Source organism: Conger conger, chromosome 3 (genome assembly GCF_963514075.1).
Source record: "Conger conger chromosome 3, fConCon1.1, whole genome shotgun sequence".
Classification (NCBI taxonomy): domain Eukaryota; kingdom Metazoa; phylum Chordata; class Actinopteri; order Anguilliformes; family Congridae; genus Conger; species Conger conger.
This window is the reverse complement of record NC_083762.1, coordinates 78,897,644-78,921,415: the sequence shown is the minus strand read 5'-3', so window position 1 is coordinate 78,921,415 and position 23,772 is coordinate 78,897,644. Positions and strand designations below refer to the sequence as shown.

General features: G+C 44.0%; 1 protein-coding gene and 1 long non-coding RNA gene across 4 annotated transcripts in view; one reads left to right on the top strand and one right to left on the bottom strand.

Annotated features, from left to right (window-relative positions):
• Positions 1 to 13,235: 13,235 nt before the first annotated feature.
• On the top strand, positions 13,236 to 15,385 carry LOC133124657 (uncharacterized). The gene is made up of 4 exons (XR_009708336.1): positions 13,236 to 13,310; positions 14,399 to 14,503; positions 14,926 to 14,957; positions 15,233 to 15,385. It is a non-coding gene; the product is annotated as an uncharacterized LOC133124657 (long non-coding RNA).
• A 430-nt stretch (positions 15,386 to 15,815) lies between these two features.
• LOC133124656 (zinc finger protein 148-like) overlaps positions 15,816 to 23,772 on the bottom strand; it is an 8,113-nt gene continuing 156 nt past the window's right edge. Inside the window, exons 1-7 of one of the 3 annotated variants that reach the window (XM_061236041.1) lie at positions 23,731 to 23,772; positions 22,620 to 22,886; positions 21,165 to 21,290; positions 20,233 to 20,356; positions 19,994 to 20,077; positions 19,471 to 19,589; positions 15,816 to 18,242 (exon numbers count right to left, since the gene is read on the bottom strand). The exon at positions 23,731 to 23,772 is cut by the window's right edge and continues 156 nt beyond it. In XM_061236041.1, coding sequence (XP_061092025.1) covers positions 16,674 to 18,242; positions 19,471 to 19,589; positions 19,994 to 20,077; positions 20,233 to 20,356; positions 21,165 to 21,290; positions 22,620 to 22,805 — 2,208 coding nt within the window. In that variant the 5' untranslated portion in view covers positions 22,806 to 22,886; positions 23,731 to 23,772 and the 3' untranslated portion in view covers positions 15,816 to 16,673. The remainder of the gene's footprint in view (positions 18,243 to 19,470; positions 19,590 to 19,993; positions 20,078 to 20,232; positions 20,357 to 21,164; positions 21,291 to 22,619; positions 22,887 to 23,730) is intronic. The other 2 variants (XM_061236040.1, XM_061236042.1) reach the window with 2 other exon arrangements.

The following is a 23,772-nucleotide window of genomic DNA, read 5'->3' as shown; positions in this document are numbered from 1 at the left end:
TACTTCACAATTTGTTTATGCACATAATATAATAAATCTGTGAAACAAATCTAAATCACAATATTAGAGGGAATACCATATTTAATCTGTATGATACATAACACGATAATTAATTTGATTATGAGGATTTTGTTTCATTTCTTATAATCGATCTCATACGTTTTACATTATTAAAATATATTATAAATGACCTTCTATGAACTGAAACTGCAATAAATGTAACTAAATCAACAGAAAAGACCTAAAAAAATGTCAGTTGACATTTGCAATGTCCTAAGGCAGTAGACGGCACACACTTCAATTTTTTCAATGAAATTAATGAATACTGTCATTTGTGCAACATAACCGTTATGGTTTTGCAATACATTTGCTAAATAGCTCAGGCTGGATATATCCATAACATACCGTCTCAAAAGACCGGTCCAGCTATTAACATCGCTTGAATTTCAAAACTCACACAGCCAGTTACCTACCTTGTTAAAAGCCAATGGCGATAATTTGATAATAATAATCGAGACATAATCGAGGCTATGAAATGATCCTAGTATATAATAAATGAATTCAAGTATAGATTTGGCTGTCCGTAGAATCCAGAGATGAGGTCGGTCGAGTTCTGCCATCGGCCACATCAGCTAGAGGGTACCCTGGGAGATCTGAGCCACCCTCGTGTCCGTGCAGATCCACGTCCCCACTGGAAACGCTAAACAGGGAGGACAGCCCGGATCCACAGCCGGAGAACTGAGAATGAATGTTCTGCTCGAAGGCGGCCATCGGAAAAGGCGGGCCGATCACCGGACTGTCGCACCTTCTTCGAGGGGCTTCCCGTTCCAGGAAATCCTCGGTTGAGGAGACAGAAGACGGGTCCGTTTCTTCGCCCGAAAACGAGAACGAACGCCCGGAGTCGCCGTCGAGGAGTCCGAAGCGCGCTTTCTCTGAGGACGACCTCAGGGACGAGTGCATGCCAGAGGGCGCACGGCCAGCGGAGGCGTGATGCATGTCCGGGGCAGAGAATTCCGGCGGGTTCGAACGCGACTGGCCTTTGGCAACAGAGGGAAGACCGTGCGCGTTCAAATAACTGTCATTCTGGCTAGTCCTTTCCAGAGCCTGCTGGAGAAACTTGAAGTACTCCTGCAACATGGTGGCATTACCACTAGGGGGCGCGTGGGAATTTGTCCCCAGGGCCTTAACATGGCTGTCCAAGCGCGCATGAGCCGAACTGACTGACACGGTGCCAGCCACACCAAAGGTGACCTCCGGCTGCCCATTGGCCTTGTTGAAGTAGTGGTCTAGAAGGGTCTGTAGGACCTCATCGGACAGGATATGTTTGTCCTGGATAGACTTGATCTCAGTCTTTGTGGTCTGAGAAGCTGAAACGCAGGTGGTTGGGCCACGGCTGCGGATGCCTGCTCCAGCAGATGCCTGTTGACCGATCGCCATGTTCAGTGCGCAGTCCTCTTCTTCAGCAAGTTCTTCAGGAACTGCATGGCGTCATCTTAGCTGGCGCCGCTTGCTGCTGGTTTGCTCGGCTCCCCCTGGTGGGGGCCCACGGTCACTGCATCCAGGTCACGACATCCGGGTCCGAACCCCGGCGTGTCCACCAGCCGAAAGGTGTGCCTGCCGACCTTCCCGTCATCAAAGGAGGACCAAGGGGACGAGTCGTCTTGCAGGCCAAATTTGTGTATGGGACCACTTCACATATGGGGCGGCCTGTAGCGTAGTGGTTAAGGTAAATGACTGGGACACGCAAGGTCAGTGGCTCTAATCCCACAATAAGATCCTGCACAGCCGTTGGGCCCTTGAGCAAGGCCCTTAACCCTGCATTGCTCCAGGGGAGGATTGTCTCCTGCTTAGTCTAATCAACTGTACGTCGCTCTGGATAAGAGCGTCTAGCCAAATGCCTGTAATGTAATGATAATGACCGCTATCAGTTTCAAGGTTCCCCCTCTGGGGATTTTCCACTGTTCTCCCAGCTCAGTCAGTTGTGTCTTCTTAGGACAGAGGAGTGGTGATGATTGTTTGTCTCTCTGTCCAGGGCATTCAGAGATTGTTTGTACACAGAGGGAGACAGGGAGAGGACGCTGGCGTTTGTTTGTTCGCCGCTTCTCCGTCCGTCCGAACTACTAACTATTTCTTGAAGCTAGTGCAATCTAAAAGCTTTTTAAAAGGTCTAGGTTGCAGGGCTATTTTCTGAAATTTTTGGCATTTGTCAAGCTCTATCTTTTGGGCATTTTTTTCACAGACCGCTACGAAATTGATGGCTGTCTACTCACCCACTGCCATCTCCAACATCGGCTCCCTCTGTCAAAGGGTGAACACCCGGACTTCTCCGTCTATCCAGCACTACTACTGTGAGGTATACTCCCGGGCAGCCCCTCAGCTGTCCTGGTGCGGTTTGGCTTCGAGCCTAGGGCCGCTGCCTTGCAGTTAGCTAGCTTCCTCCCACGGTCAGTTTGACACTTTGCCATCTATCCAGCGCTGCGAGGTATACTCCTGGAGCAGCCCCTCAACTGTCCCGGTGCGGTTTGGCTTTGAGCCCAGGACCGCTAAAAGTTACCTCTGCAGTTAGCTAGCTAGCTACCGAGCAGAAAGCCTGCAGCACTGGTCGTGGTGGTGGCCTAGCTGTTGTACACCGACAGACACTGGAGCTGTCCCCCATCCCTCTGCTTACACAGTCTTCATTTGAATGTTTTGCAGTTAAATGTAAACCCCCCTTCCCCATGACCATACTTCTCATCTACCGGCCTCCCAAACCCAACTCAGCTTTCATCCCAGAGATGCACAACCTTCTCACTAGACTCTGTACAACCTCTGCTAATATCATAATTCTTGGAGATATAAATATTCATGTCGACACCCCCTCCTGTCACTCTGCAGCCGAGTTTCTTCAACTACTGGATTGTCTCAACCTCCAACAGCATGTCGACGTCCCCACACACTCCAGGGGACACACCCTCGACCTGGTCATCACAAACTCCGCCCCCATTAGCAATCTACAGGTCTACGATCTGGGTGTGTCTGACCACAAGACCATCTCAATGGAGCTGCTGTTTCCCTCCCCCTACACCAAGCCCAAGCGGCAAATCCATTTCAGGAGCCATTTTTGAGACATTTCAGTCTGGTTTCCGCCCTGGCCACAGCACGGAAACGGCTCTGGTCAGGGTCACCCACGACCTCCTGATGACAGCAGACACTGGCTCCCCATCCCTCCTCATCCTCCTGGATCTAACAGCAGCATTCGACACTGTGGACCACAACATCCTCCTCCACTGTCTGCACTCCACCATTGGCCTTTCTGACACTGTCCACAACTGGTTCACTTCATACCTCACTGGCAGAACTGAGCACGTAGCCCTGGGAAAGGCAAAATCCCACACCCACAATGTGGTGTCCCCCAGGGTTCGGTGCTGGGCCCCACTCTGTTCATGCTTTACATGCTCCCCCTTGGCCGTGTCATCAGCAGACATGGAATGTCTTTCCATTGCTATGCTGATGACACACAGCTCTATCTAAAAACAGACCCCATCCCATCTGCACTCCTGCCATTATCCACACTAAACACCTGCCTGGAGGAGATAGAGGCGTGGATGAAGCTCAACTTCCTACAGCTGAACAGCTCCAAGACTGAAGCCATCCTAGTTGGCACACCACACCAGGTCCGGTCATCCACCATCACCAGTATCACCTTCTCTGGCCAGAACATCCCCCTCTCCACATCAGTCACAAACCTGGGTGGTAGAATGGACTCTCGCCTCACCTTGGAGACTCACATCAAACATCTGAGTAAAACGTCTTTCTATCACCTTAGGAACATTGCCAATGTCCCACACTCACCCTGACAGATGCAGAGAAGCTCGTCCACGCCTTTGTCTCCTCCAGGCTTGACTACTGTAATGCACTCCTCATCGGGATTCCTAGTAACGGCCTCCAGAAACTGCAGTATGTCCAAAACAGCGCTGCTAGGATCCTGATGAGGGTGCGCAAATATGATCACATCACCCCCATCCTCAAATCACTTCACTGGCTCCCCATCTCACTTAGGATTGAGTTCAAGGTCTCCCTCCTCACCCACCAGTGCATACACGGAAATGCCCCCCGCTACCTCAAGGAACTCCTTACCCCTCAGACCTCCTCACGTACCCTCCGCTCTGCAACCACCAACCTCCTCAAACCCCCCAGGACCAAGCTCCGCACAATGGGGGATCGGGCATTCTGCTCGGCCGCTCCCAATCTGTGGAATGCTCTCCCCGACCACCTGAGGGCACCACAGACTGTGGAAACTTTTAAACGAGGTCTAAAAACCTACCTTTTTTCTAGAGCCTTCTGCTAGGCTTTAAATTTTTTTGTATTTTTTTGTTGTATTTCTTTTTTAGCACTTCTGCTTTTTAATCTGTAGCACTTTGAGATTTTATTTTTTAAATATAAAGTGCAATACAAATAAAATTTATTATTATTATTATTATTATTATTACAGACTAAATGGGTTTCACTGCGCTTTTGCCTGCTTGTACCCAACTTGTCAAGTGGTGTCAGTGGTGAAACAGTTCCTAATAAATCTATGTTTAGACACTTTCAACTTTTCTGTATTTCCTCTTTTTTTAATCCGAGTGTTGAGAATCCGGGCGGCCTGTAGCATAGTGGGTAAGGTACATGACTGGGACCCGCGAGGTCGGTGGTTCAATCCCCCGTGTAGCCCTAATAAGATGCGCACAGCTGTTCTTGTCTCCTGCTTAGTCTAATCAACTGTACATCACTCTGGATAAGAGCATCTGCCAAATGCCATTAATGTGATGTAATGAGAATCAATCATTCGAAGGTAATAACTCAGCGGCTGCCTTTGGTTTTCCCCGGATACACAGACATCTGGATCAGAAGAGTCCGCCTGCTTCTGTATGAAAAACATGCAGACAATAATATTAAAATATTACATCTGTTCACAAAATAGAACATCATGTGGTGACCTGTAGTTAACAGGTTAAATGGCAGGTCTTTGTGCTTCAACAGACACGGTCACAGTGCTGAGCACAGCCATGAACAGAACCGGAGATGAATAACAGACACGGTCACAGTGCTGAGCACAGCCATGAACAGAACCGGAGATGAATAACAGACACGGTCACAGTGCTGAGCACAGCCATGAACAGAACTGGAGATGAGTACTGAGGTGCCACAGAACTTTTCAGCAAACTTGTGCAAGCTGTTGCATAACATAGCTTAACCACAGTGGCTGGTACTGCCTCTTTCTTTAGCCATTTCCTGTTCAAATACCTTGTAGAAAGGCTAGATACCAGTAAAAAGCCCTGTGAAGGGCAGAAGTTAGACACTAGTAACCAGAAGGGCTGTGTAGGGCAGAAGCCATGGGGATGGTACTTTGGTGGACCCTACTCTGGATATCGAGATACTGTCACACACTTTCAGCTGAGGGTGAGTCTCTCTTTCTGCCTCAATCATTTATCTATGTACTTATTAATATACTGTATAAATCCTACAAGGATGTAGATAGATAGATTGATAAATAGATAGATAGATAGATAGATAGATAGATAGATAGATAGATAGATAGATAGATAGATAGATAGATAGATAGATAGAGAGATTAGTAAGAGAGAGTAATCAAATGTACAATAACTGAACTAAATAGTAATGGACAAATAGTTCATTTATAGCACTACAGACAGCTAAGCTATCTTACAGTCATATGAGTGGGCATGGTGGCACAGTGGTTAGCACTGATTCCTGGAAGAAGCAGATTCTGGGTTTGAGTCCTGGAAGAAGCAGGTTCTGGGTTTGTGTCCTGGAAGAAGCAGGTTCTGGGTTTGAGTCCTGGAAGAAGCAGGTTCTGGGTTTGAGTCCTGGCCAGTTCTGTGTGCATGTTCTCCTCGTGTTCACATGGGCTTCCTCTGGGTACTCCGGTTTCCTCCCTCAATGGAAAGACACATAGCCCAGGCTCTACTGGTGAAAACTAGCCCCCTTGGATAACTCTGGCACATTTGCCAGACATGTTATTAATGTGCAAGTTTTCTATTCAAAAGGAAGTAACACAGGACATTTCAACATACTGCCTTTCAGTGAAATGCTTCTGCTGATTCCAGGTAGTTACTCTGACTTTTAAAATATGGAATTATATGAAATTATGACTGATAAAGTCTTTAATATTGTTATGTACACTCCATGCAATGATGTACAAATTCATGAAGTTGCAGTAACAAAGATGATCTAGAGGTCTACAAGTACTCCATACATGACCCACAATGGTGCAAGTTTACAGAGGCTCAAAATGTTCATTTATGTGGAAACAGTCCTACTTTCTGTTTGCCCGGGTTTACATGAATTGCTGTATTTACCTGAAGAGTTTAATTTCAGGTGATATGGAATCTTCTACAAATAATTTCACTCAAAGTTTTGGATAGGATTAATTTTGTATCTCTATGTATAGTCCTGTATCACATTAACTTGTGTCTAATCACATGGGTTTAATAAAGTAACTGCAATTTAAATCCATACTGAAATTAAATATTATCATGAAGCAGTTGGATCTGTGTCTTTGCTATCTTTCTCTTTCTGCAGTGTTGGTGCAGTACAAATTCTTCTTTCCTGGGGAGGATCAGGGGATCTCTCTACAAGCCCCTGCTGAGCCCCAAGGGAAAGAATTCATCTGGGAACGGACATCTCATGACGGACAATACACAAACGCTCGCATAATAACTATGCAGTCTGATGGAAAGTATTCATGGAATCTTAATGGGAAGCCCATTACAAAACAAGGAAAGTATGACCTTTCTCTGGAACCAGAGTTAGAAAATGCAGGAGTTTTTACTTTCATTCAAATTAAACCAGAGAAAGTTAATCTGGTGCGGTTTGAAGTGTTTGCTGTAGTAGGTAAATTTGCTCTTTCATACATTTAGTAAATAATGATTGTACTGTATACAAAATGTCTTTTTTTTAGATAATAGACACCCAGTGAGCACTTTATTAGGATATTAATATTATTATATTATTATTTTTTAGACTCATTAACTTTTCTGCTGCTGTAGCCTACACAGAGTCTTGACATGTTGTGTGTTAAGAGTTTTAATGGCTGGTTGTTTGTGTTACTGTCACCATCAACTGTTCTGGCCCTTCTCCACTGATTGGCGTATTTGCCAGCAGATCTGCTGGTCACTGGATGCTTTTTGTTTTTCACACTATTCTCGGCAAACTCCAGAGACTGTTGTGCTTGAAAATCCCAGGAGATCAGCAGTTTCTGAGATACTCCAACCCTGTCTGATACTTCTGATATTTCCGCGGTCAATCACATTTCTTGCCCATTCGGACATTTGTTATGAAAAACAGCTGAATCTCTTGACCATGTCTGCATTCTTTTATGCATTTAGTTGCTGCCGCATTATTGGCTGATTAAATATTTGCATTAACAAGCTGGTGTACAGGTCTGCCTAATAAAGTGCTCAGTGAGTGTATATTATAACACAAAGTTATAGTTACAGTCAGGTCCAGAATTATTGGCACCCTTGATAAAAATGAAAGAAAAAAAGGTGAAATGGAATAAACAACACAGACAATAACCAATATGTTGTTTTTAAACATACGCTAAAAGGATATACTTTCATTTTAAAACATTTACTCGCATGTTTTAATGTTTTTTTATGAATCAATCATTTCAAAATGATTGACACCCTAAACAATGATTGTAAATAAAATCAAACAAACTTAAATTAGCAACACAATTTTACGTATTTAGCTTATCTCAGTCTAAAGGACGGACAGACATTATATCATTCCATCACTTCCTGTTTTATTACAGTATAACAGTGAGCTGCATGCATGCAAAATCCCTTTGTAATCCATCATCATGGGAAAAGCCAAATATCTGTCAATTGAAAAGATGCAGATTGCAAATAACCTTAGGTAAAATGAAGTTACGTTAAAAAAAATGTATATATAACTATATATATATATATATATATATATATATATATATATATATATATTTATTTGACCTAACTTGGGATGGTCATTTGCAATCTGCATCTTTTGAACATGCCATTTAAGGCAAAAATCTACAAATGTCTAACATATGGAATGGTTGCAAACTTGCCAGGAAGAGGGTGCAAGTGCAGATGGTGAGGAAGATGATGAGAGAGAACCCAAGGATCACTGACTTGAAGAGGGTTTTCCATCAGTACAAACCCAAGGAAATCAATCATCGTGAAACTAGGGGTGTGAACAGTTAAACGTTTAAGCGGTTAACCGAAACTGATCATTCTGGACCTGACTGTACATCTTGTATTGTACGTTCAAAAATGTTAAATCTGAAATCAGATTCAAACTAAACCAGACAAAGCTAATTTCAGGTTTAAGTGTTCACTATAAAAGGTACATTTGCTGCTTTACGTAGTTCAAAAATGCATACGTGCAAGAGAAACATATTTGAAAATATATTTCTTCTACTATGTAGTAGAAAAAGGTCATAATGCAAAGCTAATCTGACAGTATATTTTATTTTCACAAAACTTTAATAGGAAATTAGATTTAACTTACTGCTTACTATTCTGTATTGTTTAATCAGAGGTGATAGAAATTAGATGTGATGATTTTTAAGCCACATCGCACACATGAAATTCACAGTTATGTACATAACACAATGATGTGATGAAAAGGTTTACCCTTCTCTAAATCAACGCTCTTCTCTTCTGCAGTGAAACCATTGCGCTCTCTCAGAGCACTTGAAGGATCTGATGTGACCATGAGCTGTGAGGTATCCCACCTTCTAGATTCAGCTACACTGGCCTGGGAACGGGACAAAGAACCCACTGCTAACACAACGCTGATCTACAACAACACTGCCCACATCATCATCCACAGTGTTGACCAACACAGTGAGGGAACCTATGACTGTACACTCCGATGGAACGGAACGCTTATTTTCATCGTTCCCAATGAACTTAAAGTCATCAAGGGTATGTTACTATGTAAAGAGCTCTCATCCCATTTACAGAAGCAGCTTCAGATTGAACTGTTTTAACTCCTCCCCTATTTTGAAAGGTTTGTCAGAAGTAGTCTGTGTAGTGGCAATTTCTCCCTATATAACAATTAGGGCAAGCAAAGGTTTCACACATTTGATCAACTTTATATAAGTTAAAGGTACAATTGGTCATTTTGTACTTCTAACGGTCAAGAGAGGAATTGCAGCAACAAACAACCTCAAACCACAACACTGTTTATCCCTCCCCTTCCCTCTAAACACGCTGACGTTGAAATTGGCTGTGGCAATTGGAGCCAATTTTCAACCAATGAACTTGAATTACTGTACAGCTGTATAGTGTTTTGGTACAGCCTGTCAGTGCATCAACTGCATATTTTGAAACCCAAATTTAAGGACTATAAACACAGGCAGAGGATGTTAGTGAGCATTTTTTAATGATAGGAAGGGATTTACAATGTCATCCACCCATTATCATAACTCGCTTATCCTGAACAGGGTCAAAGGGGGGCTGGAGCCTATCCCAGCATACATTGGGTGAAAGGCAGGAATACACCCTGGACAGTTGGATTGACTTACACTCTGTTTGTTTTGTTTTTTGTTTATTTTTTTGTTTTTGCTCACTACCAGCTGTAGTACATGTGCCAACTGGACAGAAAGTAATTCTAACCACAACTTTATTCTTCAGGAACATTTGAAACACTGCACACTCTGTACAGAGGGAGTTTGAACAGCAGTGAGGCGGTGCTAATCAGCCATTCTCTGAGCTCATACACAAAAGCCTCCTGGTTTTGGGCGCCAGTGTCTGCAACACAAACAATCCCTGTGGCCTCAGCTGGTAAACACAAGAAGGCTTCAATTTCCATGGAGATGGACAAAGAGAGATTCTCATCTGATGTCTATGATGGGTCTAAGTTTCCTCTGAAAATCTCACCAGTGAAGTTTGGAGACAGTGGAAGCTACACCTGCTTTTATGACAGTACCAGAATGGCTGAAATAACTCTGGTAACTATTCAGGGTAAGTTTGCAGTTCAGATTTAGTTTTAGTTTACATGATTTACATAACTGAATAAATAATAGTACATGTCAACATGATGCTTATTAAATGAGCATTTTTGTCAATAAGAAACATTACTAATAATGGTTATCTGCATAAAAATATTTAAATAAAGAAATTATTAATAAACTCAACCAAAGTGCTGATGAAAAGTAATATAGTTTTTTTACTATTAATCAATGATACCTACGTGCAAATATTTTTTCTGAAAAATTACATTGAAAAATATATAAATAAATAAAATAAATACATAATCCATGTACATGCACTCACTCAGTCTCAACAGAGCCCCCTGGTGGTCTGTCCAGGAATCAGCCAGTTGTGCTGAACTGTGAGATATCGCAGGTGATCGGCACTGTGACCCTGGCCTGGCTCCGGATGAAGGGGGGCAGGGGGGAGCTCGTAAAACAGGAGGTCCTGAAAGAGAGAGCCCCAAAAACGATGCTCAGCCTCACCCTGCCCAGCCTCACTGAAGAACAGCTACACTGGGCCTGTGTGGTGTTCACAGGGAGCCTGCTCAGAGCACAGGTCCCCCTGCACCTCACACTGCCCATCAAGCAAGGTACAAAAACGTGAACCAAATACATTGGTTTAATTTCAGCTTTGGGGGAAGACTAGGGCTGCTCAACCCTTTTCCTGGAGAGCTACAGTACCGTCCTGTAGGTTTTCACTCCAACCCACACAAAGCACACCTCATTCAACAGCTAGAGCAGGGCTGCCCAACCCTGTTCCTGCAGATCTGACCATCCTTTAGGTTTTCACTCCAACCCTCACAAAGCACACCTCATTCAACAGCTAGAAATCTCATTGAGCTGCTAAGAAGTAGAGACAGGTGTGCCAAATTCAAGTTGAAGTGAAATGAAAATCTAGAAGAACAGGGTTGGGCAGCCCTGCTGTAGACCACCTTGTCTCACAAGCACACTAGCTAGTCTAGCAATGAATTCAAACAAAAACATTGGGGGTGAAATGCCTACCTGTCTCCCCCACACCAACACATTTGCCTCTGTGAGCATACTTAAGGCTGAAAATGAACAACTAAATTCAACCGATGACCACAGGGTCTGTTAAAATGGGAACTGAAACTAGACCATGCCCCAGAGCATCATTGCCTCTGTCACCCCAGTGCCCTTGTGTTTGCTGATATGGCAGTCCACTTACTGTATGCCCTGTTTATAAATCTAAATCTAAATAGGCCTCGCTCTTTGCGGTAGCTTTCAGTTGTGCATAAGTGACACCAGTGTAACACCGTAGTTCCTCTGGCCTTAACTTTTCACACGTCTCCGTCGCAAAACAAGGATTTATGTCAGAACCACTTGGGCTCAAGGTTTACAAATGTCACTCAGATCTGAACAATTTAGTATTACATTTAAAGCATTACATTTTCCATACGCCATGATGTTAACTCCTCAATTTATTTTCTATTTTATAATTGAATGGAATATGCACTAGTCTCATGTAGTTTGGCTAAATGATGAATATGACAAATTATACAATTGAATATTACAGCAAGACTTCATAGGCAGCTGGCTCCCTCTCCTGGTTAATGTTAGTAGTGTATAATGTTTTATGTATTTATTCTAAACGAAGGACTAAACTTTAATAATGTTTAATAATTAATGTAAATAATGAATAATAATGAATATTTTCAGATAATATGTGTACTTATGCTATATAGCTAAATTAGGAAATCAAGCAATTGAATATTCTCATTGTTGGCTTAATAAGGACTAACTTCAATGCAGCTAAATAAGGAAATTGAATGCTCTCCATGTTCTGAGCTCACTTGTTAAGTTTTCTTCTTTTGTGGTAATACAGATGATGGAAGGCAGCTGGTGATCATTTTGGCCTGTAGTGCCGCGGTGTGTGTTGGACTGTTGTTGTTGTTGTGTGGAGGACTGTTGTTTCGTCGTCTGAAAAGAGCAACAGGTAAGTGCTCTACTCTCTGTTCACCGTTCTCTGTCTGGCAGAGATTTCTAGCAACACTTCCACAGAGCATTCACTCTAAAACATAGCTTTGACCTCCAGAGTACAGCGGCATTATTTAAAAATGCCATTGTTTAATTGAATGTGGCAATTTCAAATAGCAGAGATTAACCTGTAGTTTTAACCTTTACAATTGTTTTGTCTCTGGTGGCTATTACTAGTACCAGTTTGTCCCTCCTGAAGAAAGGATAATATAAACATTTTATTTCATTAGAAATAAATACAATTAATTCATTTATGTATCAGGAGATAATAGCCCAAACAAACTTATTCATATCCACTGATACGACACACCAGAGGCTCATGCTCAAAAACTACTGTAATGATACTCATCTGAACCTCTCATGTATTTATGTATTTTTAATTTATAGTTTATACCAGCCAAATTCACAGGCAAAGCTGTGGGCTCAGTAACTCTGGAGACTCATGTTCCATTCTTAATAATAGAGAAGTAAGCTTCATTAAGTTCCATTCGAAACATTTGCTCATTTAAACAGACTGCTGCCATTTTTCCTTTGTGGTTCGATGTCTGTGCTGCTCCCATTAATGTGTAGATATTGGCTATTGATAATAAAATGCAGAAGTTAGATTGTGGTCCCCTAATATGCTTTAGTAGTAAAAATCTGATATTTTATGTATTTATTTAAGACTCACTCATTCGTTGCAAGTTCAGAATAGAACGCTCCATGCAAAATGATCAATTCTAAACTTGTCTGGAATGTTACATTACATTAATGGCATTTTGCAGACGCTCATATCCAGAGTGACGTACAGTTGATTAGACTAAGCAGGAGACAGTCCTCTCCTGGAGCAATGCAGGGTTACGGGCCCAATGGCTGCGTGTGTGTGGCTACGCCGGGATTAGAACCACCGACCTTGTGGGTCCCAGTCATACCTTAACCACTACGCTACAGGCCGTCCCTGTGTGCCTGTAGATCATTTTCCATGAAGATAATTTACAGTGAAATGTGTTCCTCTTTAAGCTCCCCTTTACTCCCTCACACTTCATACATTTGATGAAATATTCATTCATTTATTAATTTGTAAACCGATTCATTCATAAATATCTGAAACAAAACAAATATTTAGCTAAATGTATGAAACATTCAGCGAAATATTTCATGCATTTACATGATCATCCATTTATTTAAATCGTCTGACGTCAGATGAAAATGTTTGCTGAAATCTTTCTGTCCCTCTCACTTCTATCCACATTAGCAGTTGGAGGGAACGGTGATTCCAGTGCAGCTGACAACATCTACAGTAAAGTCGCAGAGACACAGAACGATCAAGGTAACGTGGATAACTCAACTACTGATATGCTGCATGAACCGGAGCAGTCGAGCATGACTTCATGGGCCAGATTAAGCCCAGTCCTAGACTCACTCAATTTCTAATGGACATTCTCCATACAAAACTCTGTTTAGTCCAGGACTAACCGGCCCCAAACGTTCCATTACATTATTGGCATTTGGCAGACGCTCTTATCCAGAGCGACATACAGTTGATTAGACTAAGCAGGAGCAATGCAGGGTTAAGGGCCTTGCTCAAGGGCCCAACGGCTGTACGGATTTTATAGTGGCTACACTGGGATTAGAACCACCGACCTTGTGTGTCCCAGACATAGCCGGCAAACTGTGGGGAGAAATGATTCAATAAAATTACAACATTTTAAGGAAGTGTAATTTGTCACTATGTCCACAAGAGGGCAAACAAAAACAAAACAAAACAAAGACCCAGTCAAAGCACGGTTGTTGCTGCATGGCCACTCTGGAAAGGACAGATGTCTCACCCCGTCAACAACGTGTGTGGTGCTAATCATAAGATGGGTGTGTCCCAATTCTCCCAAAAATGCATCCTCCTTTCCTCCACTTGTCGCCTACCCCCGACATTTCCATGTAGGAGACGAGGTGGTTGTGGAGGAAAGGAGGGTAACAATTCTTTGTGTGTACTGAGATGCACCCCTCTTCACCCACTCAAGGGAAGAGTATGGGAAGTAGGGTTCATATGACCATGGATCTTAGCCTTCTCTACATTTAGATTTCACATTTTAGTCATTGTGCAGACGCTTTTAATCCAAAACCAATTACAAGTACATAAGATTCTCAGCAAGTGAAAAGTATCAAAAATCTATAAATAGTAGAACACGCATGTAGAGCAGTTATAACCAAAAGCAATAGTCAATGTAAGTGCAAATATGTTTTAAATATTAGGGTATATATTGTTTCTGCAATGCCCTCATGTGCAAATTGCATATAAAAACCTAGAAAGTTTCTCCAACTACAATGTGTTACTCAATAATATTGGTTTAATAAAAAAAAAAGAAATGAGGTGTGCATTATTAGCATCACAATCAGTGTTATACATCTTCTTCCTAACAGCAAACCCAGGCACAGCCACAGAGGGGAACCCAGGCACAGCCATGGAGGGGAACGAGAGTGAAGAACTCAATTACCTGGCCTTCTCCCAGACCGCTCCCCATCTCAGTAAGTCTGCACTGCTACCATCATTATAAAACGGTCATATTACACTGGTCAGTTCATGAGTTTTCTCCAAACATTGCAACTGGGGCAGCGTCTGAATTTTGGGCCCCCATTACCATATGAAAGGGGTGCAAAACCTGGCTGGTGTGCACAGTGGATTTTGTTCCACCCAATTATTTCTGCCTAAACTGCTGTCTGCACCAACGCCGTTCACTCCTGTACTGACAACAGTAACCAGTTTCCACCAAGGACACACAGTATGTTCAACCTGCAGCTGTAGCTCCAGGCTTTATCTACCATTTCAGATCATTTATTAACTTTATTTTAATTTATTTTAACAAGGTGTTGTAACCAATACTGAAGGAATTCAATTAGTAGGAGCAAGTGAACGTATTGTGATGTAATTACATTATTTGGTGTTACAGACCCACACAGACAACGGAGGCGGTCTCGTTCTGTAAGTATGAGATACGTCAGACAATACGAATGTGATTTTCTCCTAATTTACATACTAATGCAGTCGGCACATATCATGTTCAGACAAGAGATAGAACATTTGGAAAATTTAGTAGATGATGGTCCACTTTTCTTTGTTGGAAAAGAAACGTTTGAAACACACAGTTCTTCATTCTGAATCTTCGTTGCTTGATGGCCTTGCTCGATCAGCCAGGATATTTTTTCCATGTTCTAAAGTCATCTTAACAAAAATTCTGATACATCATATTTCCACAGGAACTGGAAGAAAATGATAAAGTGGTCTATGCAAGCATCAACAACGCGTGATATGCTGCAATCAAATCGATCAACGAAACAAAAAGTCCACATAATAAACTGCATCTCATGTCTGTACAGTGTACATCCATTCGGGATGGAAGAAGCCATCTGTAGAAGCCAGATTTTCCATGACTTGTTCATATGTGAATTTGCCACCGTTTCATTCTTTCTTGCTAAATGAAGCTTTTACGAAAAAGTAATAATATTTGTGTTTGTGTTAAACATAGTTACAAGCTTTTTCATACCACTACAAGGCTAAAGAGATTTTCTTCATGTAAATATGCACTGTTGTGTATCATTGAAATAATTTACAGAGGCAATATTAAAAATGATTCAATATCCCACATACAAAAAAATAAAAAATAAGTAAAGCGCAAATAGCGCATTGGTTGGTGGAAGCCCATTTTGTTGTTTACACAACATGTAAGTAAACGTGCAATTAGGTGTAAACTTGCGATATAGTGTAAAACAAAGTCACGGTTCATCTTCGAGTTGAGGAAATTATTTTCTAAAACAAGCTAAACCAGTTAAAACCATTAGAACCAATTTTAAACCAATGAGCTTTAATTATTGCAGTTATACAATGTTTTGGTGTCGGTCTGCATAAACACAGGCAGTGTGAGTCAACATGTCAATGAGCCTTTTTCAATGATAGGAAGGGATTTACAATGGTCTTGTAACAATGATTTAACACAAAAATCTTACCGATTGTACCTTTAACTCGCTTTGTTTCCTCAAATTGGCGAATAACTCATACCCAGTGATGGCAATGTCGAAATAAAGGCGTACTTGTTTGTGTTGACAACAGAGTTGTACATTTGATCGTTCATACCGTAACGTACTTACATCACAATTTGTTTATGCACATAATATGATAAATCTGTGAAACAAATCTAAGTCACAATATTAGAGGGAATACCATATTTAATCTGTATGATACATAACACGATAATGACTTTGACTTTGATTGTTTCATTTCTTATAATCGATCTCATACGTTTTACATTATTAAAATATATTATAAATGACCATCTATGAACTGAAACTGCAATAAATGTAACTAAATCAACAGAAAAGACCTAAGAAAATGTCAGTTGACATTTGCAATGTCCTAAGGCAGTAGACGGCACACACTTCAATTTTTTCAATGAAATTAATGAATACTGTCATTTGTGCAACATAACCGTTATGGTTTTGCAATACATTTGCTAAATAGCTCAGGCTGGATATATCCATAACATACCGTCTCAAAAGGCCGGTCCAGCTATTAACATCGCTTGAATTTCAAAACTCACACAGCCAGTTACCTACCTTGTTAAATGCCAATGGCGATAATTTGATAATAATAATCGAGACATAATCGAGGCTATGAAATGATCCAAATATATAATAAATGAATTCAAGTATAGATTTGGCTGTCCGTAGAATCCAGAGATGAGGTTGGTCGAGTTCTGCCATCGGCCACATCGGCTAGAGGGTACCCTGGGAGATCTGTGCCACCCTCGTGTCCGTGCAGATCCACGTCCCCACTGGAAACGCTAAACAGGGAGGACAGCCCGGATCCACAGCCGGAGAACTGGGAATGAATGTTCTGCTCGAAGGCGGCCATCGGAAAAGGCGGGCCTATCACCGGACTGTCGCACCTTCTTCGAGGGGCTACCCGTTCGAGGAAGTCCTCGGTTGAGGAGACAGAAGACGGGTCCGTTTCTTCGCCCGAAAACGAGAACGAACGCCCGGAGTCGCCGTCGAGGAGTCCGAAGCGCACTTTCTCTGAGGACGACCTCAGGGACGAGTGCATGCCCGAGGGCGCACGGCCAGAGGAGGCGTGATGCATGTCCGGGGCAGAGAATTCCGGCGGGTTCGAACGCGACTGGCCTTTGGTAACAAAGGGAAGACCGTGCGAGTTCAAATAACTGTCATTCTGGCTAGTCCTTTCCAGAGCCTGCTGGAGAAACTTGGAGTACTCCTGCAACATGGTGGCATTGCCACTAGGGGGCGCGTGGGAATTTGTCCCCAGGGCCTTAACATGGCTGTCCAAGCGCGCATGAGCTGAACTGACTGACACGGTGCCAGCCACACCAAAGGAGACCTCCGGCTGCCCATTGGCCTTGTTGGAGTAGTGGTCTAGGAGGGTCTGTAGGACCTCGTCGGACAGGATATGTTTGTCCTGGATAGACTTGATCTCAGTCTTTGTGGTCTGAGAAGCTGAAACGCAGGTGGTTGGGCCACGGCTGCGGATGCCTGCTCCAGCAGATGCCTGTTGACCGATCGCCACGTTCAGTGCGCAGTCCTGACCAGAGCCGGGAGCACCGGGCTGTAGGTACCTCTTCTTCTTCAGGAACTGCATGGCGTCATCATAGCTGGCGCCGCTTGCTGCCGGTTTGCTCGGCTCCCCCTGGTGGGGGCCCACGGTCACTGCATCCAGGTCACGACATCCGGGTCCGAACCCCGGCGTGTCCACCAGCCGAAAGGTGTGCCTGTCGACCTTCCCGTCGTCAAAGGAGGACCAAGGGGACGAGTCGTCTTGAGGGCCTGCGGGCCTCTCCCGGGTCTTTCCGCTCGCCAGCTTCTTCAGGACCAGGTTACGGGAGCGGTCCACCTCAGAGGCAGGCGCCTCGACCGGAAAGTCACCACCAACTGGCGAATCGGGGCGCTCCGCCGAATACTCGCGCCCGCCCTTCACCGTGGAGCACTGCGAGCGGAGTGATGGGGACTCCCTTCTGACCGGCCCAAGTTCCTCGCCCGCCACGCCCCGTTCGATGTTCTGCAGAAGATTTACCGGAAGCCGGGGCCTTTCGTTGGACTTGTGCCGGCTTTTCTCGGGACGTGAGCAACCCGCACGGAGAGAGGAGTAGCCGAGGTCCTGCCCGCCGACCGGCCGCTCATCTCTAGCGTTCATGTCGTTCGACTTCCGGTTTTCGTTGCACATCCGCTGGTGCTTCAGGACTCTGTCTGTCCTGGAGAAATGCTGCGGAGGGGAAACCGGATGAGTATGTATGGATGTACGCCATTTTACATTACGGCGACAAATCATTGCTGCAGTCCACTGTTTCTGATTATGTACTGTTGGGAGACAGACAAATTTGTGTATTGGACCGCTTCACATATGAGAATGACCGCTATCAGTTTCAAGGTTCCCCCTCTGGGGATTTTCCACTGGGCTCCGGGGGGGGGAGTGGGGCAAGGCCCCATGACCATTAAGAATTTGACTGGCCCAATCCGAAGTGCTCGGGATAGGCGCAATTCCTTACCACCAATCAGAGGTTACACTTGATTTGTAGATATATTTGAACATTTTCCTGACGGTCTACTTTTTACTAAGAACGGTTGATCTGCTTCTTCACTGGGATAAAGGTCATTATCCCCTTCCTCAGTAAATTCTGAATTTACTAACAGTACTGAGATGAAATATAGACAGTCAATGAAACAGCCCTTCCAAATACTGAATTATACTAACATTTTTTAGACATAAAATGTAAGACAGGGCTGCCCTACCCTGTTCCTGGAGAGCATCCTGTAGGATTTCATTTCAGCCCTGCTCTAGCTGTTGAATGAGGCGTGCTTTGTTAGGGTTGGAGTGAAAACCCACAGGATGGTAGATCTCCAGGAACAGGGTTGTGCAGCCCTGCTCTAGCTGTTGAATGAGGTCTGCTTTGTTACGGTTGGAGTGAAAACCCACAGGATGGTAGATCTCCAGGAACAGGGTTGGGCAGCCCTGCTCTAGCTGTTGAATGAGGTCTGCTTTGTTACGGTTGGAGTGAAAACCTACAGGATGGTAGATCTCCAGGAACAGGGTTGGGGAGCCCTGCTCTAGCTGTTGAATGAGGTGTGCTTTGTTAGGGTTGGAGTGAAATCCTACAGGAGGGTAGATCTCCAGGAACAGGGTTGGGCAGCCCTGCTCTAGCTGTTGAATGAGGTGTGCTTTGTTAGAATTGGAATGAAAACCTACAGGAGGGTAGATCTCTAGGAACAGGGTTGGGCAGCCCTACTCTAGCTGTTGAATGTGGCGTGCTTTGTTAGGGTTGGAGTGAAAACCTACAGGAGGGTAGATCTCTAGGAACAGGGTTGGGCAGCCCTGCTCTAGCTGTTGAATGAGGCGTGCTTTGTTAGGGTTGGAGTGAAAACCTACAGGACGGTAGATCTCCAGGAACAGGGTTGGGGTGGCCCTGATGTAAGGGATAAGGATAAGATCTGACCTGCTGGCAGTGACAGCACTGATAGGGCTTCTCGCCACTGTGAGTTCTCCTGTGCCTCTGCATGTGGTACTTCTGGATGAACTTCATCCCACACTCATCGCAGCGGAAAGGCTTATCCCCTAGAGAAATTCAAGGAAAAGATGACAAGTCTTCCTCTGCCATTTAGTTATGCAGATACATCGGGCCAACAATAAGGACTGGTTGTGCAGAGGGCGCCAATTAAACAAATTTGCTATTCTTTTCTTGTCAACTTATTAATTCTGAACAGATTTCATAACATAAAAGTATTTCACATGGGCGTCGTGTATTTGAATTTAAACACACTTTTGCACAGGAATTTTATCTCGTCACTAAATACATTGGCCATGAAAATGGGCCGGCCCAGGCTGCTGTGGAGGAGGCAGCATAACGGAACGGTTATGATGAGTAACCGTGAAAAAAAAAATGGTATTCAAAGGAAATGCCTTAACGGTAACCCCTGCCGTCTAATCTCCATGGCATTTTAGTGGAGTTCTCCTCTAACCTGTGTGGATCTTCTCGTGTCTTTGAAGGAGATACCTCTGGATGAAGCGCATATCGCACTGGCTGCACTGAAATGGCTTCTCCCCTGGACAGACACACGTCCTTAGGGCATTGCAATCGACAATACGGATCACTGTATTATATATTTTTTTCACTGGGTCTCCTCATGCGGTGGGCAAAAGTGTGTGTGTGGGGGGGGACTGGCCACGGCGTCATGCCCGTGTCAGGGCTGACACTTACCCGTGTGGATGAAGGCGTGCCGTTGCAGATGGTAGTTGGTCCGGAAGGTGGCGCTGCAGAGTTCACACACATGAGGCCTTGCGCTCTGAAGCTCCAGCGACCCATCTTCGTTAACGCCAAGAAGCTATCACAGAGGCGAAGGTGAGGCACATCGCAATGGTAGACCCTTTTATTGTACAGTAGGGGTCACGACGGCTGCCTGCCCTGGCCCCACGGTGGTGGAATGACCTCCCTGTGGATGTCAGAATGGCAGAGCCTCTGACCTCTTTCGAACGCAGACTGAAGACTCATCTCTTCAGGCTGCACCCCCCCCCCCCCTACCTCACCACCATGTTTAGCCTTATATATACACCATAGACTACAATGGCCCTTATATAGTTATATATAGATATTGCGGTATTGTATTGTTGTACTCGGGGTATTCTAGCTGCCAACCGTGGTATGCTAGTTTGTAACGTAAAAAATGATAATAAACAGCATCAGACGTCGTGAAGTAGGCCTGCATTTACCTGTTGTCATTTAATTTACAGAACAAAATGTACACAACAAAAGAGCAAAATATGCATAGCTGTAGCATATACGCGCACCTAAGGTAACACTGTACCACCACTTTCAGTTACAACATATCGTGAGCTGAGAACCCTATACCAATACAATATTACTATCTATTAAGGGGCGACACTGGCTCAGGAGGTGAGAGCAGTCATCTGGCAGTCGGAGGGTTGCCAGTTCGATCCCGCCCTGGGTGTGTCGAAGGGTCCCTGAACAGGAAACCTAACCCCAAATTGGGTGAATGAGAAGCATCAAGTGTCCAGCGCTTTGGATAAAGGCGCTATATAAATGACAACCATTTACCATTTACCAATACCATTATCGATGCCTAATTTGCCGCATCTCTTTTTTGCTTGACTACACCTTTGACACTACTATACCTGAGCAGGAGGGAACGGCATTCTTTTCTTCTTCTCCTGAAAACCAGCAAGTTTGTTCCCTTCATTTTTTATCTGCATCACTGCGTCGGACAGCGTGAACTCTTCTTTAATGCTACGATTGTTTTCCTATGGGGAAACATAAAAAAAGGATACCGCAAAAGATCAAACAGGCCTGCAATGTGTCCAGGGGCTTAATAAGAACTTAATGCACTCACTGTACACCTGACCTGGTACCAGCCAATAACGATGCGTTCGTATCAGACCAGGGTCAAATACACTCAAAAAGTGCAAGCCCCATCTTCTGGTCCTCCTTGGTTGGCTCAATTTCACCAGGCAAGATCAATCGAGCACGGAAAAGTACACAGAAGTATTTGAATCCAAAACAATTACCCAGGTCTGGTTCATATATTCACCCAGAAAATTGTCAGGACAATGGTGCCAGCTTACACCGGTTCACATATGGCCGTGTGTTGTGTCAAGTGGCTTACGACGCGATCTAAGTAATGAACACAAGAAACTGCCGAGTACGAAATGAGTCATTACCAGAGATTCTTGTTTAAATTAGTCCTACCGTATGTCTAGAAATGCATTAACTTCAATGATCAATTGGTAACCACCCCACAGACTGGACGATCCGTGCGAGTGAACCCATGAAGGTGTAAGGCAGGGGTGCACAGCAAGGATCAGCTTCAGGATTTTGAGGCAAGTTCCGCTCTAATTATTCAATTACATTACATTACATTATTGGCATTTGGCAGATGCTCTTATCCAGAGCGACGTACAGTTGATTAGACTAAGCAGGAGACAATCCTCCCCTGGAGCAATGCAGGGTTAAGGGCCTTGCTCAAGGGCCCAACGGCTGTGCGGATCTTATTGTGGCTACACCGGGATTAGAACCACTGACCTTGTGTGTCCCAGTCATTTACCTTAACCACTACGCTACAGGCAGCTATACAATCTCGATCAGACATTTGTATATGCACCAGCTACAGCTGCAGACTGCAAGCATAGGGGGTGACATTGGCTCGGGCGGTAAGAGCAGTCGTCTGGCAGTGGGAGGGTATGCAGGTTTGATTCCCACCCTGGGCATGTCAAAGTTTCCATGAGCAAGACACCTAACCCCCAAATGCTCCTGACAAGCTGGTCGGTGTCTTGCATGGCAGTCAATCGCCGTTGGCGTGTGAGCGGGGGTGCGAATGGGTGAATGAGAAGCATCAATTATAGAGTCCTTTGGACAAAGGCGCTGGATAAATGCAAACCATTCACCATTTGTACCTGAATATTTTACTCGGCTCAAGTACAGGAGTGAACCAGCACTATTTCTAGAGTGGTCAGAAAAATAACAAGGTAATTGGTTGGAACAAAAACCAGCTCGCAGGCCGAGTTGTGCACCCCCCGAGTGTAAGCGATTCGGCAGCTTGTCGGGGAGACTTTCTCCGCCACGCCGTTTCTCACCGTGCCCTCGCGCACCACCGGTCCATCGAGCGAGGCAAGGCCCCGTTGCAAGAAAAGCCGCCCCGCAAGACCATCCCCCGCGTCCTGTTCCTCTTCCTCGCGGTCTGCCGGCAAGGTTTGGTGGGCCAAATCATGCCCGTTCAGGATTAGCTCTGGAAACGCCAATCCACCTCTCCTCCAATCCATCCTGGAGGAGGGGTACCGGTCGGCTTTGCCACTGTAGTTTATTAGAAGCCCAACCTGAACCGGAAGCAAGCAAATCAGAACCTGCGAGACGTCAGATTTTTTTTTTTTTTTGCGAAACCTCCAGTTCGCCATTTATGCTAGCTAGTCCAGATGAGTGGCTAGATATTTTAAACGTCATTTAACCCTTTTATGTCATTCTATACCTGATAATACCTGACAATACGATAATTTACAGAACAACGCTCATTATGAGCAAAATTAATACATTGCCATACATCTGACTGAATGATTTGGCTCACATTTCAGAAGACCTCATTAAGATTATAACGATAGAGATGTGGCGGGTACATGGTCTGGATTAAAAAATATATATATATACATCCACATACGTCACTGAAATGCATTAATAGGCTAGCTACTGTAACTTGACCCTAGTAGCACGGAGCCGACCGGTTGATATTGATATATAGCTACGCCAGCTAGCGAATATGAATTTTGTTACGTTGTGTGGAACTGGAAGTTAACTTAACAGCTATGTGCCGGACTCCCCACATTTAGTGTTAGTCGTTTTGAAAACAGTTAATGCAAACTTTATAAAACTATTAATATTAATAGCAAATCGAGCATATTTGCTCACATTTTTTACCCATTATTTTGTATCGGGCATCTACTGACGTATACGCGAACACATAAATGGCCACACCTGACTAGCTTAATGTTAACGGAGTTCCACACGGTGTTATAGATCGTGAACTTGTCTAAACACGAAAACAGGCCCGAACATAACAAAAAAAGCAACCTAAATCCACCAGTGCAGTTAACAAATAAACGTTAGCTTGTACTAATGTGGAGCTTACAGAGGTAAAAAACTAAGTGAAGAAGACAGACGAAACTCCTGAATGTTATAATAAAAATGGTTACGTACCAGTTGTCAGTATTATGAAGTTTCCCAGCGTGGTCACGGATT